Below are 21,829 nucleotides of genomic sequence, written 5' to 3'. Positions count from 1 at the left end.
TCCAAACCCCACAGATCCAGTTTTCAGGCGTTCTGTTAGAAATGGGAGATTTCAAACTTCCGAAACCTCCCCAGTCAGACAGAGGACATTATACTGAACATTTTCACAGCGCTGAGTAGCATTCCTCATGGCAAGTACACTGATCTTCATGCGTAAAATCGGTGAAGTGCCCCTTTAAGGGTTTATAAGAAAACTTGCAGTATATTCCAGAAAGCCTGCTGCACTTCTGTTTGGCTCATAGCCACATGAAACACAGGAGTGAAAGTCTCAATGGTCAGCTCATGTTTCTATTTTTTTTTTTGTAAGTTCATAGAATTGGACAACAGGTTCAATGTGTTTAGTTAAGGCTTAATGGTTTACATAACAGAAAAATTGTACTCTATATATATGGCTTCAATTAATGACTAGTGTTTTATTTCTGTACAGTTTATTTAGTGTAAAAAAATTCAGAAAAATGTGGAAAATCAGTACCAAAGTCCAAGGAGACAACAGTCCATGACACATAAAAAGCAGTAAATCCACACATTTAAGAAGCTACAGGCTGTGAATGTTTGGCTTGCTTGATAAAGATATGACTTAATAACTTGATCAATTGATTCAATAATTGATCAAAATGTCAAACAATCATTTAATTGGCATTTAATTAGATGTTAATTAGTGATGAATATGTTATGACTAAGGTTAGGGTTTTGATTAGGCTGTCCAAAATAAATAAGTCACTGCAATTACCTAACAAGGATAGCTGCGCAAACGTGTGTGTGTGTGTGTGTGAGTGAGAGAGAGAGAGAGAGAGAGAGAGAGAGAGAGAGAGAGAGAGAGAGAGAGAGAGAGAGAGAGAGAGAGAGAGAGACCTTAGCTGTGGATGCACGTTGCACTCTGCAGCACTTGCGCACTGCTTTTACGCTCGGCTCTCCTCTCTCTCCGTGTAGTAAAGCATCTCCACGCCGCCGCTCCATCACCAGCAGCCGGACGAGCCGCTGGTGATCTGATGTGAGCTTCTGCTGCAGCGACCAAGTTCAAGTGAGCCAACACAACAAGTCCCCCACACGCCCCCACCCCTCTCCTCTTCCTCCGGTACCGGGATGCTTGCTCTCTCCCGTTAAAAGGGATGTTATAAATGGGCCGTGCAGGATGTGAAGCCTCGCCAGAAGAAGAAGCAGGAGGATGGTTAAACCAGGCTTGTCTGCGGCGGCGGTGCTGCTGCTCCTGCTGGGCTTCCTCTCGGTGTCCTCCGTTAATGCCGGTGAGTTTTACCACAGGTTGATGAGCGATCAGCACGAATACACAGGAGGATGATGTACAAGCTGATCAAAGCACATATAGGTCTACTGCTGTCTAGTGCTGGGCTGCAGTTTGGATCTAAGCTGTCTAATGTGATGCATGTAGTGCATAATGTATAGTAGCAGATCCCATATTAGGAATGTACTGCACCTGACATGGCACGTTGTTTGTGTGTGCATCAGCATCAACATTTGCATTAGATAAGCAAAAACAATAATTTTTTATCATACTAAAAATGTCTGACATAAATTAGTCTCATATTAATAATGTGACTGATGAGCCATGTAGAAAAATTAGATAATATGAGAAATGAGGAGATGCCACTCTTTCTTTTTTCGCTTAGTTTGCAGAATATATCCAGAAATAAGTGCCATTTTAAAACAGGACATCACCTTGGTAGTTGTTTCAAGAAAGTTCTTGATTTTAAAGGTGAAAGCAGTGGCAAAAATGTGTGCTTAATTGAAGAAAACATGATTTTAAAAGTCAGCAACAGACTGATTGGGTTACTGCCTGCAAACTTCTGCTTTGACATCTATCAATGTCATTGAAGTGTTAGATTGAGTTAAACAAGGGTGAGTTACACCTATTCAAAGCCCTACAGCACAACTCTAATCATCATATATCATGCATGATGGATTTAGTACCTCATTTATCATTCATGATATTGCATATTTTTAACCTGCAGCGATTGGTGTATAAAAAAAAAAAAGAGGAAGAAGAACATTCATCTCAGGCAGAACATTGTGGCTACATTGCGTCTTCATGATAAGCTCAGAGATGACAGATAGTGCTTTGAAAAGCCCAAATCTTGGCGATAAGATCATGTGGGATTTATCTCAGCCTCCAGAGATTTGATGTTTGGCTTCTCGAGGCTGGAGATAAATGTAGTTTTAAGAGGGAATTTTGTGATTCTGCGGCCAGCTTTTGGCATTTTGGCAGCAAACGACTTAAGAATGGATGAGTGTCCCTCTCTGCTATTGTATTGTGTGTGTGTGTGGTGTGTGTGTATTTGTGTGCGAGTGTGTGACTGCTAGAAGATGAACAGTGAGAAAAACGGCTAGTCAAACGGGGAGTCCTGGTAATGTATCACATACATACTTGAACACACACCTACTCTGCATCAACAAACACACTCAAAGCCTCTGGGAGCCGCAGAGAGTCCCCCACCAAAAAAATAAATTAAATCATTTCACCAACACTATGTAACACTTCTCTGCTGTTTTGTGATGATTGTGTTTGCAATGAACAGACGGCTGGGAAGCAGAGAGAAAGAGAGAGAGAGAGTACATTCTCCTTCCTGTAATACCATTATTTGACTTCCCGAACAAGTCGGAGGCCCGCCGTTCAATATTTGCTGAGGTGTGAGACAATGTGACAATCTAATTTGCAAAAAAGTGACAAGACTGCAGCTTCTGCTGGTAATCTGCCGGGTAAACACAGAGAAAGAAAGAGAAGAGTAGCATAATCAGATCACATACACAAGGACACACACACACACACAAACACACACACACACACACACACACACACAAACGTTTAATAGTGGAAAAGATAACACATACAAGTAAGTAAGCACATTTTTCATCTTACAATGTAGCCTTTCTTGGTGTGGTATGACTAACTTTAGGTTTATATTTCTGTGTAATTGATCGGGCTGTCAATTTGTATTCAAAAATCACAACTAGCATTTGAATAAGGATGATAGTATAATGTACTCTGAGCTCTCGCGCTATCAGTAAACTCTGTGATTGTTAATGCAAAACAGAGAAAACTAAGCAGCCATGCAGAATGTAAAATGAAGACACTGTACTATCTGAGAAGTAAAGCATTTTCAATTTGACCCTGCAAATGGAAAAATCATGGAAGGAAACTGCCTTACAATAACTTCCTCGCTACTGAAGTGAGGCATCGCATTGTAGGGTTAAGCTATGTGGATTACAAATTAAATGTTAGCTCTTATTTGTTTGTGACAACTCTAATAACCACTAAAAATGATTTAGTTTGCTGACTTTGTGACTTGTATCCACTTATGCTACCATTAAAGTTTTAGCATTATCCTAATTGCCTCTTGTGTCCACAGTGGCTGCTGTTCAGTAAAGTGATGTAGCTTCACTTTTAACCTGCAATAATTGGGGTTTTTGGCAGCAGAAACAAGCTGTGAAAACAACATTGACATTATCAACTTATATTAGAACCAGACCAATACTGGATGTTTGGGACTGATGCTGATACCAATGTTAGGGAATGAAAAAATTCAGATATCCATATATCAGCCGATAATCTAGATACAAAATATATACATGAACACACATTTTTTTCACCCTCTCCTGATGGAAATATCTGGCTCTTTAGCTACAAAATGCTCCATTATGTACTCAAGCTGGTTGCTGAATATTTCTATCTGCTGTTTGGTGCTGGGTTGAACGTGTACAGAGATTTTGTTGTTGGCAACAGCTGCCTGCTGTGGTTGGAAGCAATGCCAAATGGTAAATGGACCGTACTTATATAGCACTTTTTTAGTCTTTTTTACCAGTCAAAGCACTTTTATGCATTCACCCATTCATTCACTGATGGCAGGGGCTGCCACACAGGGTGCCAATCTGCTCATCAGAGGGAAACTAACATTCACACACACACACAACCATACACCATTGGTGCAGCCATCAGGAGCAGTTTGGGGTTAAGTATCTTGCCCAAGGACACATCGACATGCAGACTGGAAGAGCCAGGAGTCAAACCACCGCTCTTCCAATAAGTGGACGACCTGCTCTACCTCCTGAGCCACAGCCGTCTCTAAAATGCTAAATGCTGAGAACAGTAGTCACACAATGAGCTGAAAGACACTAAAACGCTCTGTAGAACAGAGGAAACTAGAGAGTTGGTGATAATTCTTTGTGGGTTTATGTAATGTGAGCATGTGATCTATTGTTAATATAAAGATATTGATTGGAGCAACTCTAATGTGCATATTTTCAAACAAATTCACATACTAACACAAACCCACTGAAGCACTTTTGTGAACCCTTAGTGCTTTGGGCATTGGAACAGCTGCCCACTGGACATCTCCAAACATCTGGAGGTGAAGGTAAAACAGGGAGAAGTGTGTGGTGCACCAGCATTGACAATGAAAGAGTCTATTGTAGAATTGTATGCAAATGGTACATTTTCCCCCCAGAATGCTGCTTGTGAAACAATGGTGGTACAATGAGACTTTATAAGGAAGAACCAATTTGAATAAACTATTATTCATATATGTGCTTTTCCATCTTGAGCAGTATATTATGTTTGTGTGTGTATGCATGTGTGTGTGTACGTGTTCGCATTTGCAGGCATGTGTGTGTTTCAGCACAATGTCAAGGTCTGACTCTGACGTTGCTTTAACAAGTCAGACTCATGGGAAATACAGCCCTGACTCTGATCATAGAAGACCTTGAGTTGGTCTTAAAACACGTACACAAAAACACACACACACACACACACACACACACACACACACACACACACACACACACACACAAACACACACACACACACACACACACACACACACACACACACACACACACACACACACACACACACACACACACACACACAGTGCCAATGTGTTACACCTCAACTATTTCAGTTTTTCACTTATACCTCTCACAAAGTTAACGCAGACTGTAACACCATCCATCATAGTTATTTTCGTGATCAACAAAACGCATTGCATTCTGGGCTGTGAGTTGTTTTTTAACCCAAAGATTAAAATCAATTGGCAGTATGACAGAGGAAAATACATCCTCATGAGTCACACTTTAATGAGATATGTGTGGGAGAAAGAAGCTGGGAAAGAGGGAAGGTAAAGATGTATGTGTGTGTGAGAGAGAAAGCGAGAAACACCACGACAAAGACAAATGAGAAAGAGAACGGAAACACAAAGAGACCTGTGTGTGGTTAATTAGGCTTGTTATTAATGAAAGGAGAAAGATTAATTTGAGGGAGGAGAAGAGAAGGTCTTAAGGAAGTGTGACGGAGAACACAGAGTTCATGGAGAGAGAGAGTGATGGAGAGAGAAGGATGTGTCATCAGGTCTACACAGGAGCATCTACTGTATGTATAACAAGGTGTAAAGACAGAATATTCATTACCTGTCTCTTCTAATTTGTTCCCTGTGGTCATTGTGGGTGTGTGTCTGTGTGTGTCAGACACCCTGCTGTCAGCTCCGCTCAATGTGACCATCAAAGAGATTGAAGGCAACTCCGCCGTGGTCACGTGGGAAATCCTGGAGGGAGACCCGGTCATTGGATTCGCCATCACCCAACAGGTATCTGTGTGTGTTGTGTCCTTTGTGTGAGTTAGTGAATGAAAGTAACTAAGTACATTTACTCTCTCTCTTTAAGTACAATTTTGAGGGTTAGGGTTAAGCTTATACTTCCACTACGTTTTAGACGTATTACAAAAAGCAGTGTGTAGTCAGGGTCACATCTCAGATGTCTATGGGTTGTTAACAGCTCCACCAAATAGGGATTTTTCTCTCTAAACTTCTCACATGGTTTCATTTCAATAAATGTTCAAATTATCCAATATTTGAGCAAAAATTAAAGATTAGAGAAAAAGTCCAAAAACTGAAAACAGATTTGTGTATTTGTATCAGAACTTTGTTTTTTCCTCTTTCCTCTCCCATTAATCATCTCACCACCTCTCAGATTTATTTGCTGACCTTTTGGAGGGGCTGGTAACCACTGGACTAAAGTAGTTGAAACAAGCTCTACCTCCAGCAGCTACGACAGTAACATGCTGCTCTAACACTGATGCTTCAGTATTAATAATCTAATGATGTCATATATTTTAATATATCAGTCAGAGGGACCAAACCACTACTTTTACTGTAATACTTCAAGCACATTTTGCTGCTAATAGTACTTGTGAACACCATAATAATAACAGATGAAATGGTAGATAATTAACTTCTTTTTTTTTTTTTTTTTTTTTTTTTACAGCCAAATGGTTACAGATACACTCAGACTTTTAAAAAAATATACATTTACATGCAGTTTAAATTCACTTCTTTAATTGCCCTGTAAATAAGAGCCCCTAAGGAGACTTGCTCTTAAACTAGCAGGCACCAATTGACCTGAGCAAGCAGTCCTAGCTGGAAAATAATGTACATTTCCAGTAGAGCGTGTACGGCCTGAGCAGCCCTCTGTTTCTTTCAGTGTAATTACATTGCAGGGGAAAAAAAACCCAGGAGACTTTATTTCTGTTTATTCCCTTACTGTTAACCAAGAGGAGCATCATGTGCACCATATCAACCCTAACCAGGGGGCAGTTTGTTGAATTTTCACAAGAGGGATTATCAGCAGGAAATTTGAATTTTGCCATGTGAAATCTGCATTTTATAATGCATGCATCCAGGGAAATTTCGCTTTAAAGTAGAAAAATCTTGTATATTGCCTCAAGGGAGCAGGGATTCAGTTGATGTGCTGTTTTTGATTGAAGATAGTTATTTATTGCCAATACTATCTTCAAATTCCAGCATTGTTCCCCAGAGGTTTGTTCTTTGTGTGTTGAAAAGGCCTCAGAAACAATATCAACCCACTATAAGAATGTCAGACAGTGGCGTGCTGTGTCACTGTAACCGTAACCTGTGACTTCTCCGCTGAGAAGGTGCCAAAGAAAATAGAATTTGAGTATCACATGAAATTGAGCCTCCTATTCTTCTGCTCTTCTGTTTCTCGCTCATCTGCAGAAGAAGGATGTTCGCATGTTGAGGTTCATCCAGGAAGTGAACACTACCACACGCTCATGTGCACTGTGGGATCTGGATGAGGACACGGAGTACATCGTTCACGTTCAGAGTATCAGCATGGGAGGCAGCAGCCCCCCCAGTGAGCCAATCCTCTTCAGAACGCCCAAAGAGTCGGAGAAACTGGCATCCAAGAGTCCAGGTGAGGGACGCTGACACATACGGAGGGTTTATTATTTTCAATTCATACTTAAACTTTACTTTTTACTCAAACTTTAGTTTTTTAAAAATTTTTATGTACAAAATTAGCACCCCATTTACCAATTTCCATGTCTTTTCTCATTATTTAAAACTAAAACTTAGTGAAAAGCTGAAAACAATGACTGCACATACAGAAAAAAAACATTTAGCTTCTTGTTTTTGTCCTTGCTGATGGACACAAATCTACAGGCACACATGCAGATTTTGATGGCAGCTTTTAAATGACAACAATACAGCAATACAAGTGCTAATGTTCTGTTTGTGTTTTCATGCTCCATCGGGACAAAGAAGAGGCTTATTTGACAATTTAATATGAATAAAATACAGAAATTGACATTTTAGCAAGTACTCCCCCACCTCCCTTACAATGTATTGTTCTCTTTCTCAAAAGCTCAGGCTGCTATTACTGTATCTGGAGCGGCTTGCAGTTCTTCCAATTTTATCATGCCCGACCCAGTTACAGTGCCAAGAGCAGCTGCTTCAGAGGGACTCTGCAAATGCTAAACGTTCATCAGCTGCAAGGTGATAAGATTGAGAACATGGGACATTAGGGAGCAATAGACTCCCTAGAAACACCCCTGTGTGGGGGGCATGCAGGGGGCCCTATAAGTAGAGTATTGTCAGATGCCCAGCTTAACAAGTTATTTTAGCTTTTCAGCAAACAATTGGTTCTTGATTTCCCACACTGGTGAACTAAAGCAAGCTGGCTCCATCCATATTGTCAGCAGTAAAGTATTTTTGCTGGCAGATTGAATCATAATAATAACTTTATTTGGTATAGAATATGTCGTAGCTAGCTAGCCAATTAAGGAAATGTTAGCTGCATGAATTGACTGTCTCTTGCTCGCTTTATAACATTTCCAGCTGACTCGTTTTACAATGAGAACCTTGTCAAACGGGTTTCATATATGCACTTGACAACTATGCTAAAAGACAGAGGCTAAAGCTGCACGTCCCAGGCAGTCAATTAGCATCATCAACAGTTGATAATTAATGTAGAGGACATTTCTATAAATAAACTACTTTGCTCTTGTATTGCAATTTAGAGCTAGTTTATCCTAATGTGATATGGAAAAATGGAAAAACTGACATAACTTTTTTTTGGCTGCCTAGCTTACATAAATTATGTATTTTCAGAGAGAAAATGCTTATATGATGACAAGCTGCTGTATTTGGCAAGCATGATACTGTAGTTTGGCTAAGGTTGCTGGAATAAAATTCTCCCCTGCTGTAAAATCCAGCTAGAACCAGCCTCAAACCTTAGCTGGTCATTAGCTGGTCTTGCTGGATTTACCTGCTAAATCAGCTTGCTCAGGCTGGTTTAAGTGGTCATCTGTTGGATGACCAGCTTTGTGTAGCTGGTTTAAGCTGGTTTGACTGTCGTTAAACCAGTTACCAACTCAGTGCTGGTAGATGGTCCACCAGCTGTCAAAAACCTAGCTCAAACCAGCTACCAGTTCTGAGGTAGCAGTTGGTTTAAGCTGGTTTGAGCTAGCTTCTACACAATAGGGAAGTTCTACAAAGTGGATGCACTAGTCATGTATGTGGCTTTTTTGTTGTTCTTTTTTAAAATAATAAAATAACCCTTTCTACAACTAACCCTAACTACACATTTATGTAGTTAATGATGTGATCTTTGGCATTGGAAGTAGTGCTGTGTTACTGTAAGTAGTTAGCTAGTTCAACAGATATATGCAAACGATTGTAGCCTAGGTTGGAGCAGATAATTCGTTCCCTACACTTTAGTTCTTGTACTTTTGATAAACAATGAAAAAGCTTCTAAATACTTTAAATGTTGAGCATTTCTTTTACATTTCAATGCTCACTTGAGAAAAATTAAAAGATGAACTGGCCTGCCCGTGCTAGGTTTAAGTGCTAAGCTATGATTGGGCAGTTGCTGTTTGGATGAGGGGTTGAGCCTACTAACAATAGTGGTTCACTATATATTCAGTTTGTGAACAGAAAGAGATGTAATTGTTGCTTGTTGGGATTAAATAGGCAGTTGGAGTTAGCCATGACAACTGATCAGATGACAATTTACCAGCCCTGCTATCAAAAATTAAATGTCACCAAAGTAGAAAAAGCTCTGGACATTCTGTTTGACTGGCAGCTATTAAAATGTCACAGAGATGAGGGATTAGCATCAAATATGGAGAAACGTGCTTCATAAAAATGAAGGCCAGTGAATTATTAGAGGGAAAGTAAAAAATACCAAACTCAAGGCTGGTATCTTAAGCTGTGTTAAGAAATAAAAAGGATTTCAAAAGGTAATACCGAACAGAAATGATTCACACCTCTATTTTAGCATGCACATGATGTCTCGATGTGGGCGTTTAATGGGACAAATTTGTCTTGATGTTGAGGGGCGAGACTCGTTTTGTTTGCTCTGACTTTGATGGAAGTTCCCCGCATGTGAAATGTATGTGTGTTCGTGGAAGCATTCATTAGCTGCCCTGATTAAATCTCCCAGACATTACCGCTCCCCTCCTCCTTCTAAGCGCGTAGTGATCAGTCTGACACCATTTAGTATCTGCAGGCGCAATGCAACACAACACAACACAACACACAGGTTGTTAGTTGTGTTGCATCTTTCATTGCATTTTTATCTCCATCTATCTATCTGTGTCTGTCTCTCTGCAGCAGCTCATATGCAATAAAAGCTAAAATATTACTAAAGTCCTCAACTGTCATGGGTGGTGTATATTAGGCAGTGGGGGAAGGATGCAAATGCAGACTATAGAGGCAGGCAGAGATTATTGTAAAAAGTGAAGATACACAGGCATAGGTTGCAAGAAAAAGCAGGTGCAGGTATGATACACGTCCAGGTAACCAAAAACAGAAGCTTGAAGGCACTAACAAAAGGTAACATGACAACACCAACCATCTGACAAGGGAACAAAGAATCCAGGCTAGTATACGAAGTAAGTGGCTGACAAAGGAATGAGTTGCAGGTGAGGAGCGTGCGGATTAGGCCAGGTAACTGCAGGACTAATTAGAAGTGGGAACAGGTGGGAAAGGAGGGAAAGTCAGAAGGCATCTGGTGGACAGCTTGAGGAAGGCAGGTCTGGAGAGCTGGAGGAAACAAGTGAGCAGCAGGGGCCGGAGACAGAGACAGAGAGCTATGCAGCTAGGTCTGGTGATGAAAGAGTGTGGCTGCAGGAGAAGGACAGAGAAGCAGACTGTGACATGAATGCAGTCAAGTTTTCACAATGTAATAAAATCTTTGGTGGCTAGCGTTGAGGTATAATGTGGTTTAATGTTGGTTATTATACAGGGACCTGCAAAATCTCCGGTTTTGTAAATCAATCTTTAACAGCAGTAAAATATTACAGAGCCTTTTTGTACTGTCGGAACTGTTCCAACCTATAATTTATCTCTGACAGTGCAGCAGCAGCAGCAGCAGCAGCAGCACTCTGCTTCACATTCACAAACTTACACACATTCACATGCAGTATGGAAGATTCCCGGTACAAGCACAGGGTTTTATTCTTCCCAATACAGCTACAATTGTCATTTTAACCAAATAGCATTAAGTCATGAATGATAGGAGCATCTGGGCTCTTATACATGAATGAGACAGGCAATTGCAAGATTATTTTTTATGAAGGTTGAAGGTACAACAAATTACCACCATATACACACTTGAATAGGCTAGAGTAATAGATGTTTGTACTGGAGTTTGCTGGTAAGCTCAGGGTTGAGCTAATGTGATTATTGCAGCTGTTATGTACAGTAAACACTATAACCAAGTTGTCTGATCTTATTAGAGTCATGACTTGTAACTTGAGAGCTGCTTCACCTGCTCTCTTTGTGTGAATAATAATAGTGCAGCTAATATTAAGATGCGAACACAGCTGAGGTGGCTGAAGAAATCAGATTATTTCAAATAATTTAAAGGATTTAATCAATTAACCAAAACAGCTTGATCTGCAATCCACGTAAAAGTATTGAGAGTGTTATAATGTGATAAACTGAAACTGAATTATTTAACTGACAGAATATTAAACTAGAGGCAAGTTTATACAATATTAGAATTAAGTTTTTCCCAGTAATTGTACGTGCTGCCTTTACAGTGTTTCCTAATTGAATTTTTGATATTTTAGGGTTAAAGATTGTTGGTTGGATAAAAGAAGACATTTGAAAGCCTTACTTTGGATTCTGGTAAACTGCGAGGGACATGTTTTACTGTCCTCTGCCTTTTACTTATCTTATTAGGAAGAAAATGAATAGATAATGACTGTAATCATTGATTGCAGCTCTATTCATGTTGATATGGTGGAGTGCATGCTTTGCCACAAAGGTGTACTGCATGTCTACAGAAGCTCACTAAATGCTCTGGAGCTTTAGAGCATTTGGAGTCTTTAGAGCCGCCAGAGTGACTTTACACCCACTCAGCATTTACCTGCTCTGCTGGTATCTCCAGTGTGCACTCTCCACAAAAGAGACACAAAGTCCTCCGTGTCATGCCACCCAAGCTTATCTGAATCAGAGCTCTGCCCTCACAACAGAAACATGTATTAGGGTTCAGCCTCCTCTCTGTCAAACCCCTCAGCTCCAGCTCGCAGGGATCAATAAGGCAACGGGATACCTGAGAGAAGCAGCATCGTCCTTGACTCATTCAGACAATGGAAAAAAAACTGACTGCAGAAGAGACCAGACTTAGGGGAAAGTTAACCACGCTTATTTACATCTACACATACCAAATAATGCAGATCAAACTTCAACCTTTAGCTTCTGTATTTTTATTTTGGCATAATAAATCAATTAAGGTTTGTTCTGTATCTGTATTTTACTGCACAATGAATGTTTTATTGCATTGACATTTTATTGGCTGTGGCAATTCAATTAACGTCAGCAGTCAGCAGTAAAACTATACTTTATATACAGTACAGTACAACAACTACCCCTGTCCACCAGCGAGTGGTAAACATTACCTTTGAGAATATTCTCATAGCCTCAAGATGCAAACACGGGCAAATCGGTGACAGTGATGTATTTCTGCTGTTTAAAATGATACAGTATTAAAATGGGATATAGGGGATACAGTGGGACTCAGTAAGAGCAGGGGAACAAGGTAGAACGAGGGGCACAGTTGGCAACAAAGAGTGCGAGGATTCATTCCAGACTGCGCTCAAACCTTTAACCCTCTGATTGGTGTTATACCGCCACTGCCAGAGTCCTGTCAGCAAGAGAAACGAAATGAGTGATTGGGTTGTGATCTAACTCTCTCTGTCTCTGTAGACCTCTGCTCTCACTTAGCTTTAATTACACTGACCAGAGTGGAACATTTGCACCAGGCAGCCTCTCTGCTCTCCTATTTTTCCCTGCAGAGTTCCAGAGTGATGGCAATTTCACATTTATTCTCCGGGACAATGAATTTCAGCGTCCTCAGTGGCACTTTGTTGACTCTTTGAATATATGTGTGTGTGTGTGTGTGTGTGTGTGTGTGTGTGTGTGTGTGTGTGGGTGTTCTCTCTTTCCAGACGAGGTGACAATGGAAGAGGTTGGTCAGGCTGCCCAGCTGAGGGCTGGAGAACTCATCATCATTGTAGTTGTGCTCATCATGTGGGCAGGTAATATTCCTCTTCAGCATTGCACATTTATCACTGCAGACCTTATAGGAAACCACTGTCTTTAGGGCCAAATAGGCTCTCTGACTGAGGTCCCATTAAGAGACACACAGACTGGTAGTGGTGCCACGGACGTGCAGATAAAGGGGATATTAAAAATGTATGTATTTAAAACAAACCCATTACTGAGGATGGTTCAAAAAAACTGCTACAACTCATTACTGAGGTTTAGAAAACATATTTTAATACAAACACAAAGAGAACATCCCTCCTTAGTAAAGTTAATGCAGATCAATCTAACCATAGAAATTAAGATTTATGCAGCTTTTAACAGCTTTTAGTTACAGAGGGAGGAACGCGTAGTTCTTAAGTGCATCATATTGTTGATAACTGTTAGTTGTGTGCTACTAATTTGTGTCACTTGCAGTAACTTTACCTCACGTTAAAACAATTAACACCAACACAAAGTGATATAAATTAATTCATGTTACATTGGATGTAGTAGAAATAACAGGAATTCATTCATCTATTTTAAAAAGCACCCCAAAAAAGGACACTGTCTGTCTAGGAGGTCAAACATCAGGTGCTCAAGCCCCTTTGAGACCTATTTATGCACAGTTTCTAAGTGGTGCCATCTCTCTGTGATGAGTATTTTGTGCCCTGCAGTGCTTTTTGGGATGATGTAACACTGTCCATTTATGGATGACCAGAACACATCAAATTTTGTACACCCATCCTCAGGAAGCAACTATAGAAATAGAAATAAGCTGTATCAGGAGGCAAGCACAACAGAAAAGACTGGAATGCGTTTTAGTAAAAGACTTGATATATGAGACCTAATTGAGTTTTTTTTAAAGACATGATTCAGGATCTTTACCCTTAAGTTGATCAAATTCAATTAATAGTTATTTTGAACTAACTTTCTTATTATTATATCAAAAGGAAATTTGTCTTGTGACCAGGAAAAAACACAAAAACAAGCACCCACCAAACTGAGAATATGTGCAAAACTTTAAAAGGATAGGTTCACAGTTTCTTAAGTCTGTCTGAAAACAATCATCAATGAACACTACAGTATAACAGTTCTTGCCTGCTGCAATCATTCCTCCTATTACTGGTCATTTACAGATGCTGTCATATTGAACAAACTGTATGTTGGAAGAAATGGTGGTGAAATCCACAGCCTTCGCTACGGTGGTCATATTCACAGCTCTCCTTCTGTGCAAAAGCATATTGAAAAGTTACTTAGGCTTATGTGAGGCTTCAGCAAAAAGGGTTAGACAAATTAAGTGGAAATCTTCTGAAGTTAACGTCTTTTTAGTACAAAATCCCCTTTGCACAGTAAGGATATTAACAATAAAGGAGATTTTGTACTGAAAAGGCTGTAACTTTGGAAGATATCCACTTGATGTGTCTAACTAAGCTTCATATTATCTTTTGATACATTTTTGAACACACTTTAACACAGAAACAGAACTGTAGATCTTGTGCTCTATCATACCCCTTTTCCACCAAAGCAGTCCTAGTGCTGGTGCTGGGCTGGTGCTGGTTCACAGTCGGTTCAACTGTGAACCAGTTGAGAACCAATTTGCTTTTCCACGGCTCGAGGTGGTTAGGGAGCCACGTCATTACATTACTATATACGTCAGTTACGTCTCTGCTTTCCCATAAAGACTCGCGCCAACTTTGAAGCAACAATAATACAAAGAAGAAGAAGAAGCAACAACAATGATGGCAGACTACGCGTTTGTACAGCTGTTGCTCCTGGCTCGCATCCGAACACGGCAGATACAACGTATTTGTGCTGCTCGACAGGATTTAAATGGTTGTTAGCCTTTGTTGTAAGCTAACGTTAGCCGGCAGAGCACAGCTAACTCACAACGCAAATGTGTATGAATTTCACCATCAGTCAAATGTTCAAGGGATAATTCATGATTCTTATCTATTCACCAGAGCGGTCTTGTTTGTTGTGGTGGGTCTCAATAACCCCGCCCCTAACATAAGAGGTTCTTTCTTCTAGTCCAGCAAAGAACTGGTGCCACTCTGGAACCAGTTTTTCTGGCCAGGAGACGGTTCTTTGTCGGTCGAAACAGGAAAATCGGTTCCAAATTAAGCACTGGCCCAGAACCAGCACTGGAACTGTTTTGGTGGAAAAGGGGTATCATTGAAACACATTAGAAGGGATCTTTTTATGGTCAGTATTAACAAGAGGAATGATTACACCAAGAAAAACCTGTTTCAGAGTTCATATGGGCACCTGATCATTGTTATACAACATACTTGAAAAATTGTGAACCCATCCCAATAACCCAATAACACAGTCACATATATCCAAATCGCATCCGTTCATAAAAACAGTTCAAAGCCACCTAAGATGTAAGGTATACATGCACATGGTTAACCTTCAGAATGTGGTTACTCAAGTATTCTACTTGAATAATGACGTATTAATATAATTGACCTGGTTAGAATAATCTAGAATGGTTCAGTCAATAGACACACTTGAATTACACCCATATTAAAAAATGTATGACCCACACATTATAATGGGAACATATCAGCGTCAGCAAAAAGCCATGACGTCAATGAGAACTTATCTCGCTATTGGGATCATCCCCTCTTCCTCCTCTCTCTCAGACAAAGACTTACTTTTACATAAGATTTAACTTTTATGCTGAACGTCTATGGAAGGAGACACTCTATATAGCCAGTTTCAAGGTAACCTTTGCATCATCCCCACATACAATGAATAGCTAGTATTGCTCCATCTGTACTGAAGTATTTCAAACTGCAAGAATCTTTCTGCTTTGTATTTAAGCCTCCTGTGATGAGTCGGCTGCTCTTTTGTGCATCTCAGCACTGTTTTACTGATGCTCGGAGTTATAAATATTCCTACCTAACCCACTTCAAGTGTAATGAGATACAAATATGGCCCATATACTGTATGTTGCATACAGTAACGGCAAGAGAGGCCTAGATCTCCCTAACCAATTACCCATGAGAGGACGAGAGGGAGATTCAAAGAGAGTTGGAGAGGGAGCAGTGAGTAAAAAACGGAGCAATCGAGTCTCGAGAAGAGATAGAAGGAGGGCAGGATGGTGAAAAAAAGTGTAAGTGAAGAAGGCGAATTGTGTTTTTCAGCTTTAATTGGGCCTGTGGGGCATGCTTGGGGATATCACAGTGAGATATCCCGTCTCGCCCTTTGGTATCGCAGCAATCAGATCAGCAGAGGTTGACACAAGCAGAGACTGAAACTGGTTTGAGCCAAATTCTCCTCCTTCCGTCAATCCTCCATGCACTCCTCCACTATCATGAATTATTCTCTTTCTCCATTTCTCCCCTCTATCTCTGTCTCTCTCTCTCTCTCCTGGCTGCTGTGTTTTTAATCTTTTTGACAGAAGGCAGGCTTGACATGGCTATCTTATCATCAAGTTCATATCTCTATCTGCAGGTTCTGTATCTGTGTCAGTGTCTGTTTTTTTCTCCCCTCAGTTCGATTCAGTTGGCTTTATTGACACATCAAAAGACAGTTGGCTGAATAGAGATGAATAACTAGTACATTTCATCACCTCCTCCAGCTGTTATCAAAATAATTGTGTCTGAGTGTCTCAATATTTCACGGTGTATAAAGCTAGAAGCATTCAAATAATGAATGGAATGCATTCAAAAACAAATTCAACTTCAGAGAAAAAAGAATATTTTAATCCCTTTTGTCTCAATTTAGGTCAGTTCAATGCAATTTAAAGATGCTTCAATAAGCCTGATTGCATATTTACAATGTTGGCGATGCTAAAATTGTGTTAAAATTTGAAAACAATGTCCAATCAATGTCCACTTACTCGCATGTTCTGGAGCTTTTGGTCATGGTTTTCAGTTTTCATGTAGATCAGGCACATCCAAACTATTGCATAAAGGGCCGTGTGCCTGCAGGTTTTTGTTCCAACCAATCAAGAGCACACATAATAATAATAATAATATAATAATAACTTTATTTATATAGCAACTTTCAAAAACAAAGTTCACAAAGTGCTTTGACAGACAAGGCAAGCAAAAGTATTACAATAAAAAAAAAAAAAACAACAACACAGAGAGAGGTAACAAGACTGACATTGACAAGATGAGAGTAGAGGACAACGAATAAAGTTGGAGATAATGAGAATATAATATAAAATAAATGGAAGTTGTATATAAAATAAATATATATATAAAATAAATAAGACAAAGTAAAAATAAGATTAAATAAAAGACAGTAGCAAAATGCAAAATGAACAAACAAGCAGATGACATCACATAAAAGCTAGTCTGTAGAAATGAGTTTTGAGTAATGATTTAAAAGAAGATACTGAATGTGCGTGCCTTATTTCCTCGGGCAGGTTGTTCCAAAGCTGAGGGGCCCTGATGGCAAAAGCACGGTCCCCTCTAGATTTCAGCCTTGACTTTGGAACAACCAGAAAGGCCCCACTCGAGGATCTAATGTCAATTATGTAGCTTGGAGCTCGATCCAGACGTGCTTTAAAAGTGATCAGTAAAATCTTAAAATCAATTCTAAAATGAACAGGGAGCCAGTGAAGAGAAGCGAGGATTGGGGTGATGTGATGTCGTCTGTTAAAACCAGTAAGAAGCCTAGCTGCTGCGTTCTGAACTAGTTGGAGGCTATATATGATTCAACCAATCAACTGTCTGAAGACTGAGATCGATTGATTAAATGAGTCAAGCCTGGTGTGCTCCTGCTTGGTTGGAATGAAAACCTGCAGCTACATGGACCTTTATGGAATAGTTTGGACACCTCTGATGTAGATTAACTTTAAATTACTGCAAGCATGATGAAGATTTCTCCTTCATGTTAAAAGTTGAGACTGAACATTTTTCCTTGACCTTTGAAACAGCAGTTGACAAAAGAACTGACAAAATGTCCACTCCGCAGACTTGCTTGTTTTGGAGCTTTCTACCATATCATATGGTCTTTATCAGTAGGGTTATTTTCAAATTAATTGATTAACACAATAGTCAATATAAGATATAAGAAAATCTATGTTTGAAAGTATGTGATCAGTGCAGGCAGAAGAGAGCTAAGAGTTATCTTACATCGCTAATCATTGATGGAATAGTTTAGCATTTGTTAGAAATAGTCTTATTTGCTTTCTTGATGAGAGTAAGATGAATAGATCAACTCTCTAGATCATCTACACTAGATACTGTAATGTCTTTACGCTAAATACAAAGTGAGAAACAGCACATGGTTAGCTTAGCTTAGCATAATGACTGTAGACAGGGGGAAGCAGTTAGCCAGGCTATATCCAAAAGTAAAATAATCTCCTACGAGCACTTTTATTTAAACCACAACTTGTCGTTTTTGTGTGTATTTAACAAATTACATTTAATGTGTTTTTCAGTGAGATTTGCAGGTAGGTTGGTGTTAAATTTAGGGGTTAGGTGGCCAGTGGTGGCTGCTCTAATAGCCTTGACCTGGACCTCTGACCTCACCATGGGCAAGAGTTTAATAAACCAAAGGGAAAATAGATTTCAGCTGTTATCATTCTAACAAATAATTATCACGTCCATTTGTCTCCCAGGGGTGATCGCCCTGTTTTGTCGTCAGTATGACATCATCAAAGACAACGAGCCCAACAACAACAAGGACAAAGCCAAGACCTCCTCAGAGTGCAGTACCCCTGAGCACCCACAGGGGGGGCTACTGCGCAGCAACGTCTAAGACCAGCCCTGAAAGCCTTCTGCAATAACCAACTCCTCCAACCTCAGGACAGGTGAGCACAAGAAATCTTCATTACTGTCAGCTACAAAAAATGCTCATGTTACAGTATATTATATCTCATAGAAATACTGTTCTGTTTTTATTTCTTTGCTTTTTTTGTTTATTTTGTTCCATTTTATTCTTGTGCTGTTACAACCTATATTCTCCTCACACTCATGTACGTTTCATCTTATCCTCAAGAGACTATTTCTTTACAAATGTAGGTAACATGGTATACCTTTACCTAACAATATGTTTGAATAGCTAACCATACTTTAATGGTTTTAAACTAGTTTCAGGTGTATTTTTCGCAGTTGACTATTCACTAAACCTCTCCCCTAATTAGCAGTTGCCAATCACAGCTTAGTAACCAAAACTAGCCATGGCAGGTCTTTGCGTCTTTAGATTTTGTCTGCTACTGACCTACAGAAGTTATGGTCAAAGCTAAGGGGCATATTGCTAACTATGTTCTTTGTGGGTTTGGAAAAATTATTTGCATTGAGGAAAGAGTTTAGATTGATGTTATCAGCTCTTCTATGTAGGTATGGGACAATATGAAAATGTCATGTCAGTATTATCCTGATCAAAATAATTGTGATTAACAATATTACCCCGATAATCGTCAAAATATGTTTGAAACTCTTACAATGGCACTAAAAAAAGCTTTAGTCTCAGTCTTTTAGAATTATCATGTATGTAGCCATCAAATGCCTGTTAGACCCCAAGTCAGATGGAAACATTAACAAGTAGGCTTGAGTATGAGTGTTCAGCCAAATCATGGGATTAGTTAATTAGCTAGTTTAGCTACAGCGACAGTCATCATTTCTGCTGCCAAAACTGATTATGTTGCCAAGAAATGAGAAGCCGGCTGTTGACAACCTCTGCCTGAAGTTGAGAACCCATCATTTCAAAAATTACTGCAAATATCAAGTGATAAATCTGCCACCACTTTCATTGTAAACTGCTGTTTGGGCAGTGTTTGACAGGAAAGTGTGACAGACACAGCGACTACTTGGGGGCAAGGTTTAATGAAGGGTTGATTAGGAAAGGGAAAGAATGACCTGAAAAACTGTTTTTTGAATAACTTAACAAGCAGTATCATGACCATAGGATTGTTTCCCGTCCTTAGCATCTCTGAACTGTCCTTTGTGTCCCATCAAGTACAGTCAATTTGTTTCTTTCAGATCCTGAGACCAACAGAAAGCCATTCTCAGAAATCATCGTACTGAAGAACAGTTTAACCATTACAGAAACTCTCCTTGACACAATGAAGAACTTTTAAAAACAATGGACACAAATATGAACTTGCAGAATCAAAGGCTGCAAACAGTCAAACAGGAAACATTCACCTTTGTTGTGACCAAAACTGGCGTGTAGCATATCTTGTGTGGACTGCCGATAAAGACACAAGACATAAAATGGTTGTCGGTGAAAGCACTGGAGGGGACATAATTTCTTCTTGACAAGAACTGCTTGATTCATTCGTTCTGGTTACTTTTCATCAGTGGCATGGAATTCCAGGAGTGGATCATCAAACATGAATGTCTGTTGTTTTTTCTTCCAGGTTTGTACCACTGGTCAGAGATGGCAGAAATGTAGGTTGGCTCACAGTCAGTGCACAACAAAACAAGCCGAGCTCTGTTTTGAACCAAGGACTTTCTCTTTTTCTATCTCCCCATCTGCCATTCCTTCGTTTCTGACTTGATTACAGTTCTTACTGTCCAGTAGCAACTCATCTCTCTCCCTGTCTTTCTGTGTTGGTGTCTCTCTAATAAGCACATTGCCATTTGGTGCTCCTCCTATTGTGATTGTTTCAACCCTAACAATCTCAATCCTGACTATGGTGTCATTTTATTATTGGGTCAGAAATATTGCACATTGAGTCCTGTCTCCTGCCTTTGACTTTCTCTCTCTCTTTGTCCCCCTTTCTGTCATCAGTTAAATGATGCACCTGTTTTCCTCTCTCCTCTCTGAACTGGAACCTGAGTGCCCTTGTCAGTTCGGGGATAAAATCTGACACGGTTTTTACAGCACCCCATATTTTCCTTATATGAGTTGGATGACGCTGTCTGAGTACAGCCATGATTCAGACAAAGTTCAAGGATTGACCGGGCAATCTCTCAACACAGCAGCATCTCACTCCAAATCAAAAATTTGAAGCAAATTCAAGGTTTGACATCCAGAAGTTAACTTCTGCAAAGACTGGCATGTTTTAAGTTCATATCAGGGTTTATTGTTTGTCACTGCATATTCAGCACCATATGCTGTCTACGGTCTGCAGCAGGATGTGCAGGGAATAGGAATGGAGATATGCAGGGCATTATTCCTAATGAAATGTATATATTGGGCAATATTTGGCAGGATTTCTGCTCTGGTTTGGCTGAAGACCAGCAGGGATGCAAAGCTGTAGAACCACACTGATTATGCACTCAGCTGTGTGGCTGAACTTAGTTGTGTGGCTGTTTTGAAATGTAAACTATTGCAAACCGTTTTCTCTCAAACCCCATTTGCAACTATATGACTACTTAGTGAATAGACAGTAATGAGATACAGAAAAAAAAATCCAGAAAACCCAGGTTTAATGCATACAAAACTGAAGATTAGATCATCCAAACTGCCATGAACTTTCATGGACTGCTAGTAGAAACTTTAATGGACTGCTAGTACGAACTTTCATGGACTACTAGTACGAACTTTCATGGACTGCTAGTACTACGAAATGTTACATGAACTTGTAGTATATGTTCAAAAAGAACTTGTCATAAACATAGTCCAAATACAATGCATCCTAGAGTATAAAAGTTGAAACCTTAAAAATATGATGTCTTCCTACCTTCAACGGAGTCTGGCAGTTCTTCAGTCCATCACTGCAAATTCCTAGCAAGGGTCTAATAATGAAAAAATGAATGAAAATTTAGTTGGACCAGCCCATTAAACTCTTAACTGTAATGCTTCAGGCAGATCCAGATGTATGTGGTGCTTGTTAAAACTCCAGTATAGGGTACAGTCATTTAGAGAACCTCAGTGAGATTTGATTTGATAATCATTTCAGGCCTTTAAAAAGTCTAAACCTTTACTGGTTAGAGCTTCAGAAGAAGTAGGATGACCCCACTTCTTTGTTGAATATCTAAATTTTTCTTGTTATCTTGAGAATATCTTATTTTTCTGTGGCACAGAGTTCCATTGTTGTCCAAAAGCTATTAAAAAACTCATCACTGGGTCACACTATTGAGC

At 39.7% G+C, this 21,829-nt stretch overlaps 1 protein-coding gene across 1 annotated transcript; it reads left to right on the top strand.

Annotated features, from left to right (window-relative positions):
* Positions 1-1,164: 1,164 nt before the first annotated feature.
* On the top strand, positions 1,165-18,556 carry fndc5b (fibronectin type III domain containing 5b). The gene is made up of 5 exons (XM_062436256.1): positions 1,165-1,243; positions 5,472-5,590; positions 7,016-7,214; positions 12,757-12,846; positions 18,417-18,556. The coding sequence occupies exons 1-5, from the start codon at positions 1,165-1,167 to the stop codon at positions 18,554-18,556; spliced, it is 627 nt and encodes a 208-aa protein (XP_062292240.1).
* The last annotated feature ends 3,273 nt before the right edge of the window (positions 18,557-21,829 follow it).

Source organism: Scomber scombrus, chromosome 16 (assembly GCF_963691925.1).
Source record: "Scomber scombrus chromosome 16, fScoSco1.1, whole genome shotgun sequence".
NCBI lineage: Eukaryota > Metazoa > Chordata > Actinopteri > Scombriformes > Scombridae > Scomber > Scomber scombrus.
The sequence above is the reverse complement of the archived record's forward strand: the minus strand, read 5'-3'. Positions and strand labels throughout refer to the sequence as shown.

What these genes read in the sequence shown, in the direction of transcription:
- fndc5b (XM_062436256.1), top strand. Translation starts at nt 1,165, where the DNA reads ATGGTTAAACCAGGCTTGTCTGCGGCGGCGGTGCTGCTGCTCCTGCTG. An exon ending in GATTCGCCATCACCCAACAG is followed by an intron (nt 5,591 to 7,015) that starts GTATCTGTGTGT and finishes GCTCATCTGCAG; the next exon opens with AAGAAGGATGTTCGCATGTT. An exon ending in TGTGCTCATCATGTGGGCAG is followed by an intron (nt 12,847 to 18,416) that starts GTAATATTCCTC and finishes TTTGTCTCCCAG; the next exon opens with GGGTGATCGCCCTGTTTTGT.